The sequence below is a fragment of the Chelonoidis abingdonii genome, chromosome 3 (assembly GCF_003597395.2).
Source record: "Chelonoidis abingdonii isolate Lonesome George chromosome 3, CheloAbing_2.0, whole genome shotgun sequence".
Lineage (NCBI taxonomy): Eukaryota > Metazoa > Chordata > Testudines > Testudinidae > Chelonoidis > Chelonoidis abingdonii.
This window is the reverse complement of record NC_133771.1, coordinates 38,823,265-38,843,703: the sequence shown is the minus strand read 5'-3', so window position 1 is coordinate 38,843,703 and position 20,439 is coordinate 38,823,265. Positions and strand designations below refer to the sequence as shown.

The 20,439-nt window shown below is 40.3% G+C and overlaps 1 protein-coding gene across 1 annotated transcript in view; it reads left to right on the top strand.

Moving 5' to 3' along the window:
* SNTG2 (syntrophin gamma 2) overlaps nt 1–20,439 on the top strand; it is a 534,493-nt gene that overhangs the window by 343,239 nt on the left and 170,815 nt on the right. Inside the window, exons 7-8 of the mRNA XM_075063695.1 lie at nt 10,708–10,795; nt 13,303–13,394. Coding sequence (XP_074919796.1) covers nt 10,708–10,795; nt 13,303–13,394 — 180 coding nt within the window. The remainder of the gene's footprint in view (nt 1–10,707; nt 10,796–13,302; nt 13,395–20,439) is intronic.

Sequence of the window (20,439 nt, the reverse complement as noted above, 5' to 3'; positions counted from 1 at the left end):
AAGCACCAAGATCCCGGAAGAACATAGTCGACGCTTGTACTACAGATGTGGGATCGGTATAGCTGAGTTACACCGTTGTACGCGGATACACTTGGAGAAAGCACAGGAGACCCAACAGGAACCCCATTATAACACAAGCAAAGCTTGATTGGTTAACAACCAGGGGATCCGAGTAAGGTCCTGAAGGTGCCCCAGAAGAAAGCAAGCTGCTTGGCCCGTGGCGGACACTACGAAGAGATTGAGAGCCATGGGAGAGTAAACCTATAAAGGTGCGGTCAGCCAGGCCGCAGGAAAACATGATCAAATTTTACTCACATCAATCTTCCTAAAACCTTGGCATGACGAGAGCACTTAGGTCACCCAGAGACCCTTCCCCAGAAAATAAAGCTTACATGAGCAAGTAGGCTATCAACCACAACTTACCGCCAAATCAAAGGAGGAACGTGCGACATGAATAATTCGCATCGAGATTGTTCTCTTAAAAACCGGGGCGATGACTGAGACCTATCACCATATCCGCATGAATCCCGAGCCAACGGTAACACGGAGACGCTACCCTGAATCCCAGCAGCCAAAGAGGAAATCAGGGCTGAATAAAGAAAATGTTAGATTCAGGTGATATTGAAGATATTCCTAACAGTCATGTTGCAGGTCCAATAGTTCTAGTGCCTAAAACCTGATGGTACAATGAGATTCGTGAGACTCACCGACTGAATGAAGTATCCCAACTCGATGCATACCTCATACCACCAATTGACGAACTGGTGCGAGCTGAGGTAAGTGCCCGATTCTTTGACTACAAACTGGAGAGGAAAACAGGGTGGTTCGGCAGATTCCCCTGACGCAAAGAGCTAAAGTATATATATAGCAAGGAGTCTGAGGGGTAAGTGCCGTACGACGTACGTCTCCAGGGCCTTGTGACTCATATCCACACACCCCTCCCTTTTGGCCTGCATGGGGCCCCAGCTACATCCCGCGCTCATGGATAAGCTGCTGCGCCCCCATATTGTTATCAGCCTCATACCTAGATAACAATGTCATCATCCCATACTTTCCAACTGGGACCCACTGGAGAAAGTTGAGGCCCGACTATGCACCTTAAGGCGGGCTGGCCTCACCGCTAATCGTCTAAATGCCATAGGACTGGCAAGGCTAAGTACCCTTTGGGATATATTTGTAGGAAGGGTATTTAGGTGAAGCCCTCTAACACCAATATGCTATGAGGCGATTCAAAACTGGCCCCGCCCGACCCCAAAGGAAAGCAGGGTCCGTGCGTCCCTGGGTTGGTGGCTACACGACTTTTCCCCACTGCTAGAGGGGCAAGTCTCTATGGAACTGGTGAGCCCGAGGTCATAACATGGGTGAAGTGGACAACGCAGCAGAGGGCATTCATAACCTTCGGACAGCTCTCGTAATGACCGGCCATCCTCAATAGCTCGGATTAACCGAAGGATTTATTTGCAAACAGGATGCTTCCAAGATGGGTTGGGGCTGTCTGTCGCATGATGGAGAAAAAACACCCATCTCACCTAAGGCAGAAAGCTGCTACCCAAGAGAAACAGAAGTAACCGGCAGTAGCTCGAGAGAGAATGCCTTGCTGTCAAATGGCATGGAGACGCTGCTTATGACCTCTTAGGCCGGCGATTTACTCTGTGGACTGGACCATGCACCCTTCAGTGGATGCAGAGAAATAAGGAAAAGAATGCAAAAGGTCCACCAGGTGTTCTGTCCTCCAACCATTCAATTCGCGCAGACAGCACAGGCTGGATGCCACCGATGCAAACGCGTGATGTCTTTCACGCCACACTGCCGGGCATCCCAAGTTGCCCACCTATTGTGTTGAAGAGGGGGGGATATGTGATGTTGGGCAAGCCAGATGGCTAATAAAGTACTGATAAACAGGCTATTTAGCCCACGGCAAAGAAATCCCTAGTACCCTGGTAACCAAATGGCTGTTGCTCCAGGTAATCAAGGCATCTAGAGCCAATTAAGATCTTTCTAGAAGGCAGTAGAGGTAGCTATTTAATTAGAACACCTGCAGCCAATAAGGCAGGCTAATCAGGCACCTGGGTTAAAAAGGAGCTCACTCTAGTCAGGCAGGGGGGAGCCAGAGGATAAGAGCGGTGTGTAGGAGCTGGGAGCAAGAAGGCAAGGAGCTGAAGATGAGAGAGGTACTGCGGAGGATTGAGGAGGACAAGCATATCAAGACACCAGAAGGAAGGTCCTGTGGGAGGATAAAGAAGATGTTGGAGGAGGCTATGGGAAGTAGCTCAGGGAGTTGTAGCTGTCATGCAGCTGTTACAGGAGGCACTATAGACAGCTGCGATCCACAGGGCCCTGGGCTGGAACCCGGAGTAGAGGGCGGGCCCGGGTTCCCCCCAGTCCTCCCAGCTCCTGATCAGGCCGGAGCTGACTCAGGACTGTGGGTTCTACAAGAGGGGAAGATCACTGAGGTGAACAAATCCGCCAATAAGCGCAGGACCCGCCAAGTTAGAGAAGGAACTTTGTCACATTGACCACTAGGTAATGGGTTGAAATTAACTCATTTCCCTCTGGGCATCAAGCAACAGTCAGATGATAACACCTTTCTGACATACTTTAATCTCGGACACATTTTAACATCTCTAAAAGGCTCTACATACCACTGGTGATGGAGGAATAAATAACACAGGGTTCCCATCTGCAACTGCTCACTAGATGAATGAACAAAATGTCATGCTATAGTAAATAGGAGTTTTACCAGACATTATACATACCATCAGCAGTTTTCAGCTGTGTTATTGTGCTCATTATGAAAAGATATATGTTTGCCTCCAACTTAGTCCAGAAGTAAAATTGAAGGTTTGAGGAAGAGTGAGAATATATTTGGCCATCAACAGAGAACGTTATAGCCTACACTGTGCACATAATCTTGTGGGTTGATCAATAACACACTAAGATAAATTGTAACATTTCTTAGCATAAGAGTTGGCCAAACTACATCTGTTGATGGTGCAAAACACAAAATCCACCAGCTGAATGTGTGGAAGTGCAGCAGTGTTTTATAGATATTTAAATTAACATTATTAACTGCTAGCAGGCAACAGAAATACAAGGAGTCAGGTTCTCAGGTGCAGTACAGCCAATTTGCACTGACAGAATCTACCCATACAGCTAGTGTAATTGGTTCCACCAAGTTTCACTGCAGAGCAGCAGGATGCTCCAGTAGCAGAGAGCTGATATACAGGCTCCTACACTAAATCCGACCTTCAGTGTCACCATTGGATGTCTGGCCAGAGGAAAAAGGATATGGCCAGGTCTTCCTATGCCCTTGCAATCGTTGGCTGCCATTTCCACTCCTTGCACCCTTTGGCAGCTGACAGAACATAGAAAATCATTCAGGCTGCTCTAATTTACACAAGTGCTAGACCAATGCAAAACTAGCTCAGGATCACGGGAGTGTGTAGAGCAGTTTTACCTACCTTAGCACCTCACTCCCACCCTCTAACGTGGACTTCATGTTCAATGTGCATAGCCAAGGATCTATTTGCCTAGTGCATTTGATTTACTTAATTTTGATAAAAGTATTGAATTAACAGTGTTCCTTTAATAAATAACATTTAACAAAAGCTATTTATGCTGCCGTTAGTAACCAATCCCACCCCTTGCTGAGGTTTAGTATATGTGGATATGGAAATTTGACCAGATTAATACAAAAAAAAATAAAGAATTCTTTTTCTGTGGGATTGTGGTTTCCCAAGCTCTTCAGGCATGTGGTTATTTTAAGGTGCATTAGGCAGGGCTGATCAGATGGCATTTCATATATATTATAGTAAAAGCAAATACTTTTATAACATTAGAATTTCAGAGTAGGGCACAAATATTAACTGAATCTTATAGCAACCCTCTAAGGTCCAGCGTGTAAACAATAGATCCCATTTATAGATAAGAGAAATTGAGACACATCAAGGTTTTGTGTTGCTCAAAGTCACACGAAAGTGGGTGACATCTTTGACAAAAGCTTCTGGGTTCCCTGCTTTTGCCACCAGACTATGTGGTATGGATCATTCTTGGCTACAGGCAGCAAGAACAGAAGGATGTAAAGTTGGGGGTGGGGGAGAAATGTGATTGTTATTAAAAAAAACAAAAAAGAAGCAGTTAGATTTCATCCTGCAAGCCTGTAACTCCATGGCATGGTTCACTGTTTTGGCTAATGATAGCAATGAAACAAGGGAAGTATTTGAATTTTACCAAAATCAATCATCAGTTTTGTTTTTAAAAACTCTGCATTATTTTCCTCTTTGCAAATGTCCAGTGCTGTCTTGTGACAGCTTCAGACTAAAATAATCACCCAGTCCTTATTTCTCAAATAACCATTGTTGTTTACAGTAGTCTGATCCTGTTTCATCCCAGGTGGGGTTTGAGATTCAGCTGGAGCTGGTAGAGGTTAAGATGTCATATGGGTCACTCTCTGTGGCCTGATCTGGTCAGGACAGCCCTCAGGAGTGGGGTGATGAAGGTCTGTGATCCCAGGATATGGTGGGAGTGACAGGCATGATGGTGAAGCTTGCTACAGTAACCAATTTTTGTTACTCGTGGGGCTGAACCCCTGAGTCCCGGCACCTCTCACGAGGCTGAAACTAGGAGTGGAGCCACAGAGCTGAAGTCCTGAGCCCCAGTGCTCCCCCTCGATCTAAAGCTCTGACCCACCCTCCCCAAGCCCTGGTACTTTGAGGGTCAGAACCCTCTCTCCCACCCCACCTGAACCCCTGACACCACCCCACCCTGCAGCTGCAGCTCCAACCCCTCTGCTCCCAGAACGTCTTGTTCAAAGTTACTGAACATTTCAGAGTTACGAACAACCTCTATTCCCAAGGTATCTCTAAGTCTAAGGTTCTATTGTGTATTCCATTGAGTATACCATCAACTTTTCTGATCATTCATATTGACAAAGAAATGTCAATTCTTGAGCAGGAAGTAGAAGACCTGGACCATCTTGTTATGTCACAAAATTCTTGCCAGTTTCTGTAGAAGTGTATGATGACTCATAGTGTCATAAGTAGTAGATGGGTCAACACAAACAGCCACTCTCATTTTGCAAGTTTCAAAGCCAACCTTAATGTATTGAGATAGGTTTGCAACTTGACCACAGCATGAAAACCCTGGGTGGAAACTGCTTTAGTTATCGAACAGCTGGCTTTACATTGTTGGTGCTGTTCTACCCATTATAATCCGCTTGTATAGCTTGTAGGTTGAGAAGAGTAAGCGTATTGGTCAGTATCTCTCTGCAGAATTAGAGTCTTTACATGGTTGAGTGGTGCAACCATGTTAGCCTTTCCCACAGCTTGGGTATCTGCATTGTCTCCATCAAAAAATCAAGTAGCCTGTTCTTTACTGTCATCTCAAAGTACAGTAATAGTTCATTATATCCATTGAGTCTGGCTGTCTTTCCACATGTAAGTGTTTTCATGGCTATTGTCAACTCCTTAATGTTGAGGGACTCATTGTGGACTTCACTGTCTCTGAGAAGTTCCTGCTTAATCTGTTTCACTTTGTTCTTTGCTTCATGGACTGTTTTACGATTTAGAATGAATTGGTGTGCAACTTGGTTGGGAGAGACTGCACTGATACACATTGATGGTTATCCATCAGTGTTCAGCTTGCAAATGGTGACCCATGTTTTTCACTATTATAACACACATTTGTTGTTTCAATCAACTCCCTCCAGTAGTTGCACTGCTCCTTTTGGGATCAGAGGGGCAGCAGTATTAGTTTGGATCTGTAAAAAGCGGCAAAGAGTCCTGTGGCACCTTATAGACTAACACAAGTATTGGAGCATAAGCTTTCATGGTTGAATACCCACTTTGTCAGAAACATGCTCCTTTTGGATTGCTCTTATAAGCATTATCCCAAGCACAATGGTTTCTTCACTGAAGGGATCCAGGTCAAACAATTTGACGTATTTTTAATACTGTTCACTTGTTTGTTCTGAAAGTCTGGGCATATATAGCATCCAGCATCTCCTAGAACTTGCTGTTGGGCAGTCTTCCACAACATGGACAAAAACTCTACATAGTGCATGTGTGTCAGAGCAATATGACAGATGGATCCATCCAATTCAATTGTAAAGCCTTCCCAGTCAGCCTTTCTGAAATTGAATCTCAGTGGGTACTTTGTTTTCTTGGATTGTACTGCAGCCTCTGTTTCATCTTTCAGAGATGACAAAGATGAGGTCAGAATTATTCCTCTTGTTCCATTGTGCACTTTGGAAAGTATGTATATCTTGGAAATCATAGAGCAAACTCAAGTTGTTTGTTGCTTCTTGCTTTTCAAGTGTTTCACCATTATTGTCATTGTTGGCATATCCCCAGATGGTGTTGGCTGTTGAAGTTGCCTATGTCAAGATATTTATTTATTTATGTATTTATTTATGTATTTATTTATTTATTTTTTCTGGCAGGGGAAAGTCAGTTGCCCATGCTAACTCTTCAGGTGTTTTTTAAAGAGAAACCAATGCTATTTGTTTGAGTTCAATAAGTTCCACTGTACCATGGTGTTTCACAACAGTGTTTTTCACCAGTCTTTTGTTGCATACATGTATTGTGCTAATATGGGTGTTTCTTTTGACATTCACAGCAATATGCATGCCAGGTATGTTTGGTGTGGTTGTCTCTCTCTTTCTGTGTCTCTTGCAGGCATTTTTCTGCCAGACAGAATGTCAGATTTCTCTGCAGATATTGAAAATGATGATTTTAGGTGCCGTCTTGGACTGAGGCCCCAAAAGGGGCCATTTATGTCAATGTTTATGTCTATATCTCCTATTGCGGTCTCAGTCCATTTTGTCAGAATTGGTTTCTCCCATGGTTAGTTGAAATGCTAGATTAACAGAGAGTATGACATGAACATATCTGACAAAGAAAAGAGGATGTTGTGGATACAATGCGCCTCCACAACTCCCTGACTGACTTTCTGCAGAAATGAACCCTTTGCGTGGATCTGCACTGCCTTCCAAAGAATCTGATTGAATTTGTTTCTTTAATTCTGAGACACACAAGTCACGTCAAAGGAACATTTGAGGAATTTCAAATATTTTTCTGTAAAAGCAGCAAAGAGTCCTATGGCACCTTATAGACTAACAGACGTTTTGGAGCATGAGCTTTCGTGGGTGAATACCCACTTCGTCAGTTCACCCACAAAAGCTCATGCTCCAAAACATCTGTTAGTCTATAAGGTGCCATAGGACTCTTTGCTGCTTTTACAGATCCAGACTAACATGGCTACCCCTCAGATATTTTTCTGTTATATAATGACTAAGGGACTAAATTATATCAGTTGGTTTAAAATATTGAAACTTTCTTAATTAGTTACAATATTTTAACTAGAATAATGTAATTAATTGTTTTGAACTTTAAAGACACCCTAATAAGACACCGAAATTATACCCTCTTGGTTAATGAATCAAAATTTTAGACATTCCATCTTTGGAGAGCAGCAGGATCTTGATTTACTCTTTCTAGTTTAGAAATGTATTTTTCAAATTTAAAAGCATTAGATGTTGCTTTGAAGGCTTCATTAACATGCAGATTAGCATAAATAGCACAAAGTGATTAGTTGATATGAATCGCCTCAAAAGAGTACATCAATTCATTTCAAATCCTAATGTGTATGTTAATGGAGTTCAGGAAGCCACAATCATCATCCTGTGACTGATTAAAAAAAGTAAATATTGACTCATTTAAACATATACAAGACTTTACTAACTGTTTCCTCAACCTTTATCATGAGCATTTTTCATCACATAGACTGCTTTATGTACGCACTGTTTATGACTGCCTGGTTGCAAAACTAAAATAGACTGTTGTAACAATGTGAATCGGAGGGTTGAGTAATGGCCTATAAAATGAATCCTGTGCATTTTTTAGATGTCATCCACTTTATTAATGATGATCTTCAAAATGGAACTTGCTAAAATCCCAAATTTTGCTAAAATTAATCATTAATCAAATTATACGTGCAGTACATTAGGAGGAAAGATGGTATAGTAAATAGGACACTGAAAGGGGGCCTAGGAGATCCAGATTCAGGTCCTTGATCAATCACAGAGATCCTGGGTGACTTCAGGTAAGTCACTTAATCTACCCGGTGCCTCAGTTTCTGTAAAATTAAGCATAATACTTCCCTGCCTCACAGGGATGTTGTGAGGATAAAATGCATTAATGACTGTGATGCACTTGGATAAGTGATGAAGGCTACATAGAATCTAGAGTGTAAGACAGGGTTTGTTAAAACTAAAAGCCAAGACATCATTTATTGTAGGTCCCCATGAGTTTCCCACCTCTTCATTCAAAGTAGCTGATCTAAAGCTACAAGGCATAATACTAATTTTTCAGCGTAAAGTGTTACTTGAGATCACTCTTCTTTCTGCTCAGACCCTTACATGTGGGAAGGATGGATTAATATTGACTTTCCATTTACCAAAGATCTGAGCTGCCCTCCTTTCTTTTTTTTCCTTTTGTGACCTGAATGGAAAGTATTTCTTTGCCTGTACTGGATTTATCTTTGAAAACAATTCTGTACAGGCATGGCAGAATGGGTCAGGCATTCAACTGTACAAATTGTACTGTTGTAAAGAGAAAAAAATCTTAGTTTTGATGGATTTGCAAAAAGGTCAAAATAGGGGTTTTAAGAATTATTCAATCAGTGTTAATTAAAAAAGAAGTGGTCATCCAGTTACTGAGGAATTTGAAAAATACTAAAAAATAATGTGAAAGCTTACCAAGAACAAAGATGCTTTACAAATCCAACCTAAATGATCTGATGCACTCCCAAAGTATGCTTTCCCCACCATCGTTTTTACTCATTTCAGCTGAAGGTTCAAATTCAGTTACTTATACCAACTGAAGTTTCTAAAATATGTGCAGATATGCAATAGGCTACACATAAAACAATCAGTTATCTGAACTATTCAGAAATGTGGTATAATACAGTTCACGACTGGCAGAGCTACAACTCAGTCTCAGCTTTTAATGAACAATTTTTGTAGAAGTTGGGGTAGAAGAATGATGTTGTGGCCTAGGCTTTGCATTGGAATTCAGGATAGCTAAGTTCAGTCCCCAGCCTTTCCACAGACGTTATGTGTCCTTGAACAAGTCATTTAGCCTGCCAGTGCATAAGTTCTCCATCTTCCACTTGTCAGTTCTCTGTTTTTGTTTGTATTGTAGTAGCCCATAGAGACACCAATCAGAGAGCACGGTCCTGTGGTGCTAGATACTGTGCAAGGGGATGAAAGAAAGACAATCCCAAAGAGATGTAATAGTAGAGTATACAGATACATGGAGAATGAGGAGGATGTGGGTTAACAACTATCAAGGGTACATTTGCATATTTCTGTTGAGGATGGGGAGCAAAAGGAGAGGTGTTGTGGTTGCTATTACAGGTGGCTCCCCTTTTACCTGTATGTTGGGGGTGGGGGTCATGGAAGACGAATATTGCCAACCACATATCCCCAGAAATAAGGAGTTATAGCCCAAAATCATGAGACTGGCTTTGCAATTGTGAGATTTAGAATGAATGAATGGTTCTTTTCCTTTTCCTTCTGGTTTTGAGTTTCCAGGGTGCAACTGGGTGATGTTTGCAGCTTTTTCCCCACACCCAGTAGGGCTTTTTTCTAAATGAAAACTGAAGTTCTCATCTAAGCACTTGGCTCCAGGAACTGTGGCTTTAAATAAAACATCAAATATTGCTGAACTTGTGGTACAATTGCAATTATATCAACACTGAGATAAATGTTGGGGGCAAATCATCTACATGAGCATTGGGGCCAAGAGGGAAATTCACTGAGCAGAGAACAGGCTAAGTAGAGAGCAGGAGCTCAGTGAGATCAAAGAAGAAGGAGCGAGCAGGGTGCTTTGAAGCAGGGAGATGCAGATCAAAGTGAGTGGGAATGAAGATCCATTCCAGAAACTGCTGGGATTCCCTTTGAGACTTTTTTCCACTCGACTTCCCAAGAAATTAATTTGACTCCAGCCTTTTGCACTCGTGTATTGTTATGTGGCATACAGCAGTGTTACTCTGATGATTCATTTACTTCCCTAATTCTGTCTTCCAAAAAATGAGGCCTCCCTCCATGTGTTAATTATTCGTGTCAGGCCAGGCCTCAGCTACACTCCACAATAGACTTCACCTGTGTTCAATATCTGAATTAGAAAACAATTGTATGCAAAGAGGCCTTATTGTACATACCTTTTGATTATTTTAACTCAGTATATATTTAAAAGACAATTCTTGTATCCTGTTAACATGGCTGAAGTGCTCTGGGTGGCCAAGGAAAATGAACTCCTGCTACAAGTCTATATCAATCAGGAAACCGAAATGTAAAACGTGCACTACATTTCATTTATTCATCCTTAATGTACCACTTACCTGTCACAACAGGCGTATGATATGAAATTGTTTTCAGACAGTGTTGTTGATTTTTCTGTCTGTATGTAAACACAAACTGTCCTTCAACTTTTAATTTTTCTCAGTTTCTTCAGTAATTGTGGGTATACTTCATTTTATCATTTGATGGAGTGGCTTGACCCACAAGATATTCTTCATTCCAATGATAAACATTACTGTTGTATTTCTGTCAAAAAAAGAGAGATGGAAGTTTTGTTGCAGACTATTTTCCTTTCTGTGGCTAGTTCTCTTTTGATAAAAAATAGCTGTTATTTGTCACACTGACAGGTACACCTACTGCGAAATGCTGGCGATGAAGTTACCATCACTGTACAGTACCTCAGGGAAGCTCCATCATTTCTAAAGCTCCCATTAGGTAAGAAGAAATTAATGGGTACAGCTAATTTTTTTTCCCTTTGCAATATTTCTCATTATGAGCAGACACTGACAGAAATAATAATCTTATTTTCAGATATTTTACTGCAAGAAGCTTTATTCTTTAATGTACATTATTATTTAATGTTCAGTGAGTAAGAATATAGGCCCATATTTTAAAATATATATAGGCTTTGCTGCGCTCTGTGTTGCAATACTTAAACCAGGGGTCTCCAAACTTTTTACACTAAAGGTCACTTTTTGATTTTAAGATCAACCCAGGATCTACCCTGTCCCTTCTCAGAGGCCCCACCCCTTCCCTGAGCCAAAGCCCCACTCACTCCATTCCCTCACTCCCTCCATCACTCTCCCTCACCCTCACTCACTTTCACCAGGCTGGGGCTGAGGGGTTTGGAGTGTGAGAAGGGGCTCCAGGCTGAGCCTGGGGCAGGGGATTTGAGTGCAAGAGTGAGGGGTGCAAGCTCTGGGAGAGAGTTTGGGTTCAGGAGGGGGCTCCAGGCTGGGGCAAGGGATTGGGGTGCAGGAGGGGGTGCGAGGTGCAGGCTTCAGCTGGGAGGTGCTTACCACAGGTGTCTCCCAGTCGGCTGCGCAGCAGGGCTCAGGCAGGCTGCCTGCCTGCCCTGTCCCCATGCCACTCCTGAAAGTGGCTGGCTGCTGGCACATCTCTGTGGCCCCTGGGGGGAGGGAGGCAGCTGGTCTCCATGCGCTGCTCGAGTCCACAAACGCCGCCTGCACAGCTTCCATTAGCCGATTCCTAGGCAATGGGAGTGAAGGGGACAGTGCTAGGGATGGAGGCAGCACGTGGCGCCACCTCTGCCTCAGGGGCCACAAAGATATTATCCATTAAATATTATCCATTAAAACCAGAGCGAGTGGCAACCTACCAGTCTAGAAGAGATATTTTTGGAGTATGATCTGCACACAAACTATAGAATTTTTTTATTCTGTGAATTTAGGCAATGTATTTGATAAGCTATATTTGTATATTTATAACTCTTCCACACAAATATTTTATAAAATAATTGAAAGCATGATTGCTGATGATCATTATTTAATTAAACTTCCACTGTTATAAGGCATCTTAGAGTAATTTTAAATACCTGTTTTTAACTAATTTAAAGGCCTGAAGAAACTACTAAAAACCCAAACATGGCCAGTAGTGTTCAAAACGTGGTAGGGGTTTATTCTGTAACTTTCCCATAGAATGTAGTTTTAGCACATCTGGCTATATAAAAAAACGTTTACGAGATACACAAAGATGTGGCTGCTTGGAAAAATTAAATAAAGTTGAATCATTTTTTTCTTCTCTAATTAAAATATGTGCATAAATTGTTATGGAAAAGAGGAGCCTTATTGTACAGTTCTATGACTGTATTTCCATTTTTGCTAAGCCCAACAAATGTGCATGGAATAGAAGCATTAAAAAGGCATATGGACATGAATTATTGTCATCCTTTGTTATGTGTTATTAAGTTAGAGACTTGATCGGCCTATTAATGAGAAATGATTTAAGAGGAATTTCAAGTGATTGCTGCAGACAGAATAATGAATTTTGGTGATAATGAATGTGGAGCTGTGAGTTTGATTTTTACATGCTTTTGTCAATATATTAAGATTTCCATAGTAAATTAAATGTAAAACATGCATTATTTCAATGTGAAGTTTGCACAATTAAGCACGCAAATGAAAAAAAAGGAAGAATTAAATCTAAAAGCAAAACCTAAACCTTGTGTTCTTTGGCATTTGCATTCTAATAGTATTTGATTATGTAATCACATAGTATTTCTAATATAATATATGTTATTTATAACCTAAATAGACATACATATCTCAGATAAGCTGCCATCAAACAATATATTTACAGACAACCTCCTAATGCATACATGCACGAGGAAGAATTAACTCAAAAGTTGGCTTTTGAGCACATAACCATGCAATATGAACATTGCAATAATGTGTTTTCTTGCATTTAATTTCCCAGTGAAATAATGAATATCTCCAATTCTCTAAAATAATAGGCATTCACCAACAAAAAAAAAATCAGATCCATTAATTAAGTTTACATGTCCACTTAATAGGCACCATTCAAGCCAAGAGTTAAGATGTATTTATAAACCAGTGCATACATATGCCTTTAACATGTGACTAGGGAATTTAGCTATTAATTTTAATAGGAGATGTGTGGCTAAATTCTCTATTCAGCTTTCAAAAACTCAACCTTACTGTAAAAAGGCTTAATCTGACAAACACTTAAACATGTGAGTAATCCCATTGAGCACTCTGTACATAAAGATATCTAACTGCCTTCATTTTTCTTATCCTGTAAAGTACAGCCAATGATCAGATGCATACTGTTGCTTGTCATGTTTTTGTATGATGTCTTATTTCACCAATTCTCACATTGTAATCCTTCCTCAGTTGAAATAATAATGGATTGTTTAATATTTTAAATAGTTAAGCAATTATCTATCACCTTCTGATTTTCAGGTTCCCCTGGACCGTCCAGTGATCATAGCAGTGGAGCTTCCTCACCCCTCTTTGACAGTGGTTTACATTTGAATGGAAACTCAACTAACACAGTAAGCAAATTGATTCCAGTTAGCCTGATTATAATCTGTTACCACGACCTTCCCAAACCTAATTTCAAATGGTGAATCAAAATGAATCTCTGTCAAGGGTATTATCATAAGGCCATTGGCTAACTTCTAAAAGTTTGAAACAATACTTTTTCAAATGAACTTTCACGTGCTTTATTGAATTTCGTAGAAATACAGAAGTCAAAATATTCCTACCATGCCAGAAGGCATTTCAAGATTTAATTAGTGAGAAACCAATTTACATCTAGGAATGAGAAAATGAAAAAGAAAAAGGAAAGTGGGGTGGGGGAATAAGAAAATTGTAGTAGCAATATGTCTACGTTGAACCAAAATGAATACCAGCTATTTTACAAGCCTCAGCATATAGTTAAGAAATGAGCAGATGTAATACCATGCAATGGTCTGTTGGATCTGCTGTTTAGAGCCTTTTTCAAGGCAGAAGCCTTTTTCAAGGCCAAAGCTATGGCATGTATGATAGTTTTAGCAGATAGTATTGTTGCTTCTTTAAAATGAAATTTGTGGGTACACAAAGAGAGAAAAAAAAGAGATAAGCAGCCCCTACACCCTCACCCTTCTTTTGCTGACCTGTCACAATCTTAATCATTAGGTGCCAAGTTTCCCAAAGAAGATGGGAAAGGGAGGAACAGTGGTGCGACCATAACTATGGCAACCTTTCACTTCAACCAACAGTGTGAGGCTAGTGTAGAAACAAGGAAAACTCATATTGCACCCGGTAAAAGGGTGTGGTAGGAAACTTCTAGCCATGCTTTCCCAGAAGTCCGAGAGGCATTGTGCATCAGTCCAGCTTATTGTCTCCAGGAGCTCCAACTGGGATAATGCACATCTGCAGACACTCTTACTGTGGGTCACAGTCTTGCTGTAACAGGTCTGTTGATGCACAATGCATCAAACTCATGTTTCTTCTCCATATCATCAAGCCTTATTACTCTTATGTATTTTTGATTCATAGTGTCGGTTCCCTCATCCCTTCAGCTCAGGCAGTGTTGTCTGTCTCTACTGCCTGCTTATCTGCTGTTGTCAGAAACATCATTGTACTTTCTCCCATAGCATCTTTTCTTAATGATGCGCGTTCCCAAACTGATTGATAAGGCTAATACTCACTGCACCACCAGGACTTGATGACAGATGACATTTTGATTAAAAAACAAGAGCAATATAAAATTAACATGGAACACATTACATGGATTAAAAGCTGGCTAACCGATAGGTCTCAAAATATAGTTAGGCATGGGGAATTATCACCAAGTGGGTATGTTTCTAGTTGGGTTCACAAGGATCGGTGATCGGCCCTTCACTGTCTAACTCTATGGCAAGAGACAGTAGGTGGATATACACAGCCTAGAGAGTACAGGGAAACAATGAGACAGTACTAGTCAGCACTGTAGGCAGTGGTCTCAGCACACTAGCTGCTTTATCGTTCTCAAGTATTTTATAGGTATCATAGCCCTTCAGAGTTTTAAGGAGAGATTTGAAGAAACAGAATGGAGCAATTTTGCAGATGTTAAAAGGAGCTCCTCCCATGTGTGAGATCACCATGGGAGAAAGCAGGAAAATGCTTGTTTGAAATAATTATTGGATTTCTATTATTCGAGTTTCCACCTAATTTAAGACAGGGTTTAACTCTAAGAATAAGGAAGATGAGGAAGATAAAAAAAGAATAATGAGAAGATGAATTAACAGGGCCAGATATGTAGACAACTCTTTGAGGCAGGTACCATTTATGTTTCTACAGTGCCTAACAAAATGAGGACCTGTTCCTGATGGAGGCTATGGGATAAATAATATTATTAGATACTAGAAAACTATTGCTAAGGTTTCTTTCAGATACTTCATACCTCTCCAGATTCTAGACATCTCTAGGCTACTTCCTTCACCCTCCATCTGGGATATGTGGTTTTTATGCTATGGTTCCCAGATAAAGTAGTGATGAGCTCCAGTATAAATGACCAGATAGAAAGTCTAGTGCATGGCTGAGGACTAAGTATGTTGGATACTATTTTGCTGTATGATTTGCCCTTTTACTGTGCTTTTTGGGAATACTCCCTCCTTTTGGGTGATTACTATGTGATGTATTACTGGTCTTGGGTACCCCATAAGCTGATTTTTAGTTATTGTATAAAATTAAAAATAAATTATTGGAATTATATGGACCCATAACAAAGAAAATGAGAGTTTGTTTCTGAGATGGAACACTAAAGTTTGTGGGCAAAGCTCAAAATCTTGTAGGGAGAAAGAAAGAAAGAAGCGGTGAATATCTAAAATAGTTTAGCTTTTAAATATCCTTGAACCTGATCCCTCTGAAGTTTTACAGTCTCACAAGAGGAGCCAAGTATGCACACAAGAAACTATGGAAAAAAGTCAAAGCAGAGCGAAGTGCTGCATGGTATATACCTGGCCCAATAGAAAAGTCACAACCTCCTTTCATAGGAAAAAGTTTGGAAAGGTTGCCCATTACTCCATGAAAAAGCAGATGAAAAGGCAAGATTTCAAATGTTCTGGAAAGAAAGTGGTCTTAGCTTCTGAGGTGGCCCACTGAAAGCATAGAAGCAGAGATACTTTATCAAAATAAATTGTGTTCAAAACAGGCGAGCAAAGAGGTCATGAAAATTTCAGTTGCAAACTAAAGGGTTTTTCTATTTTTTTAATAAATGTCATCATTTATACAGTTTAAAAAAAAAAAAAAGAAAGAAAGACCAGGACTAATGTTTTTCATGAATTGCTCTCTACTAAAAGTGGCCCACTTTGCTGTAATAGTTCGTGGTGATTCTCAAAACCCTTTAATGGAACTCCTGGACATAGGAGATCAGATTGAGCAACAATAAAATGCTTGTTATTTTTCTTGTTATATTCCAGTAGCACTTAAAGGCCCCATCTAAGATCAGTTCCCTACTGTACTAGGCATTACACAAACATACAGATAGTCAGAAAGAAGTCCTGCCCCAAAAAGTATGCAATCTAAAAAGACAAGACAGACAAGAGATAGGAGAGGGGAATTATTATGTCCCTTTTACAAATCTGACTGTCTATCTTATATGGTGCTTATATGGTGCCCTTCACTATAGTTTCTGATTGCCATCCAGTCTAGTACCTTACCTGCAAGATCATACTTTCAAGTGTGCTCACATTAGATATACACATGCTTGTCAAGAAACTGTTTCCTTAGCAATGAGTCCCATTAAATAAAAATATCCACATACTCACTGGAACTATATGAAAGAAAGAGAAAAGTACCTTTTAGAACTGTTTATGCCTTCTTTTTACACCTTTTACATGGTGCTTAGATTCTGTGATGAACGGTAGGCTGCTTGGTAATGATTACTGATCTGTATACCCCAATATAGTTGGGATTGTATGTTAGACTATCAGAAAGAAACAGAAGTTCCTATGCACTCACATGTAGATCCAGTCACAAGACCAATGAATACAAGCCAATAGTGTGAATAGCTTGCTCCATGGTTTGGTAGTTAGACCATCACAGGGGTATTCCCCTACATGGCCTTGCTGGTCCACTGGGAAAACCAGCTTGATGCAAAAGTATGAATTAATATGTTGGCCCTGTAAAAAGGACACCATTGAGCAATACGGTTCTTGAGCCCAGACAAATGGTGAGGGTGGTGGCTTTCAGAAAACTCAGATGCCTTGAAATAGGGGGAACAGATTGGTTGTTATCTAGGAAACAAGGTGAGTCCAGGCTGGGTCCCAAGAGCCCATTTTTTTGGCTTCCTAGAAGAATGTAACTTGGTTCTGTTCTGTTCTCTTGTATTTTAAGAGGGAATCCTATGTAATTTAGCTTGTGGTGAAGTATAAGACGAGATGAGACTAAATATGATGAGATAAGATCCTCTTTTTTATTTCTGATGCTTTCTTCCAACTGTTACATAAAAATACTTTGTTTTAAGAAGGCTGTTGATCACTAAATCGCAATTCACAGGTTCACAAAAGGAGGAAATGCAGAAGCCCAAAACTCAGCTGGACCTGAAGGGTGATAAGCGCTTGGTATGCACAGGATACTGTCATTAGATCCCAGTTGAAGAATCACATGATTCTACGCCAAGACAGTTAACGACAAGAGACCTAAGACCTGAGCTAGGTGCTCTTAGAGACGCTAATAAAGGGGCAGAGGTGCAGCTAGCCCTGCAACCATGACAGATACTATAGTGACAGGTGCTTTAGACATGTGTAAGCTAGATAGGTGGGTTAGCTGGGGAATGTTTAGGCTGCAAGTAGCCAGTCCAGTGAGTAGCATATCCCACTTCTATCCTATCTCTACAATATATAGTTCTGTTTTTGAACATTTAGATATTGACTGTCATTTCCAATTGAACAGACCATTTTTATCTCTTATTGTCTAGTGAACCCTGAAGTTTGAGTTTATACTGCATATCTGTTTCCTGCTGATTTTTTTTTTTAAATTTCCCTTTGAAGTTTCAAGATTTCAGATGAGTGCCCGGGCTATGAAAGTAACTTACATAGTGTTATCTGGTAGAATCAACCACCACTCCACATCTGAAAACCTAGGATTCCATCATCAGGATGAAAACATGGTTATGAGGTGGATGAATCCTTGTTATGAGTTGAGTTAAAACCCCCATTGAGGTTGATAAGTGTGAACTCACTCTTCAAATAACATAGGTGAGGGCTTATGCTTACAGTTAAGTCAAAAAGGTGAATGTGAACGTGCCCAAGGAGCTTTTGGCTGAGTATTGTTTTGCACAGATAAATGGGGGGTGGGGGAAGATGGGATGGAGTTTTTGGATCTGATGTTGGCTAAAGAGCTTTAGGATTTATAAGCTAAGGAACTGCTTCTCTGCTCATGGTAATGTACAGGACATTGTACATTACTTGTAAATAAACAAGATTGCAGAAAATACCAGACTTCCTCAATTTCTATTTCCAACTGGAATACCCCCAGGGCCCTGAATTTTGACTAACTGCTTGGGACAAAAAGGGGCAACCCTATTAAGAGTGTATTTCTTGAATCTCTAGTTGATTTCCATTTCATGCGGTTTCATTTAGAAATGTATGAGGATAAAATGTGACAAATACTAAGTATAGCTACCTTGTTTAGTACTGTCTATGCTCGTGAAAGTAGTCGTCATTATCTCAGTCTTCCATTGGTAATGTTGAGGAGAAAAGGGACAAGTCACAATAGATGAGCCCTGCCAGGCACATTTCAATATTTCAGATAGCAGCTGCTGCTGCAGCAGTCATGGCTTAAGTGCACTAGATGTTTAAAAAAAAATAAACAGTACAACTGTGTTTCCCTTTTTCTGTTGTAATGAAATATGAGAGAGGAGAGGTCATCTTCTGTACTTTCCTTAGAAAAGCAAAGCTCTCTTTTTTTAATACTGCTGTGGAAAGGTTGCATTTCTGAGAAAATCATATGAGAAGTAGAAAAAAAACCTATAAAATGACCCTTTCCATTCTTCTACCAGTGTAGATTTGTTCCCTTTACTGTGTTTTTAATTTCCTTACCCAATCTGTTTAAATAACTCAAGTAATAGAGATTTCACTACTGCTTCTGAAATTATTTTATATTCTAGTTATTCTCAGTGTTAGGCAAGGTGTTTTATAATGAGTAAAATAGCACGTAGAATGTCTAGGTTGGGATTTTCAAAACATCTGGGTTTAATTCACTGTGAATTAATGGAGTTTTACTATTGACTTTAATGGGAGCAGAGCTAGGCCAATGCTAGGCATGTTTGAAAGTCCTACCCCACTAATATTTTAATATCTGGCTCACTTAATACTTCAACCAAACTTGTTTGTGCTCATTTTATGAATTTAGGCCTGATTGAGCAGGTGAGTAATCCCATCTCTGTTATGCAAAGAAATTAAGTGCTTACTTATGTTCCGCTGAAGTTAAAGTTAAGTACATGTGTGTTTTGTTGAATCAGGGCCTTAGACAACAACCTTCTGAAAGTGTAAATACTACAGAGAGAAAAGAAACAAAAAAAATGTATAAGAAGTGCAACGTGAATGAACATTAACTAGTATTTATTGACCATGGACATCTAATTCCAGCCAAAGCAATATCCATTGAAAAACTGAAGATAATATGATGATACATGATCAGAGTGGAAGGCTTCCGTTTTACAAATAAGAGTTGGCTCAAATCCATATTATATTTCATCTGAAAAAAAAAGATCAAGAGGGATCAGATAAACTACCTGCTCTGGCCAGTAGTATCCAATAAGGGGACCTGCTCAGGGTTACAAGTGAAGGCCAACAGCTCATCTAGAGGAGGGGAATTATTCCCCAAACTGTGCTGAAGGTGGAAGAGCTATAACCTCAGAACCATCTGCTATGTGCAAAAAGGGTTTCTGAGAAGGGGGTTGGTATCCCCAAACCAAGTCACTACTCTACATCTCCTCTGTCCCAAGGCCATACAGCAAGCCAATGGGTGTTCAATGAAATATGGTCCACATTTTAGGGCAAACTCCCTAATGCCTATATCATCCACATATTTTTCCACCTGAAATGTACTAACCCTAAATGAGGTCATTACCAGGTTTCTCTAGTGCAGGAGTTGAAATGATACAACATTGCAGTTGCTGGAATAGCCAGGGTGAGACTCATGAATAAAGGTCAACATTTTGCGGTGAATGCAAATCTACTGTATTCTGGAGGAAACAGGCATATATACAAGATGACACTCATCCTCCAACCACTTTTTAATCAATCACTCACAAGGTGGGACCCTATTTCTGATTTATTGTTATACACCAGAGGCATTGCTATGGGCTGTTGTCCATCACTGTAGTCTACACCCCCACTGAGGAAGCTACAGATGCTATTAAAGGTTAATTCTATCAGCAACTGACAGCGGTGATGCAATCTATTCTGCTGCTCATGCAACTTATTGTACTTGGAGACATCATGATGTAACAAGTCATCTCAGAAATGGGTTCAGAGCTATTCTTGGGCCATTTTGCTCCAGAGCAATAAACGATAACACTGAGTTTACTGTCCTTTTGTGCTTCTCACAACATTATGTTTACTGGCA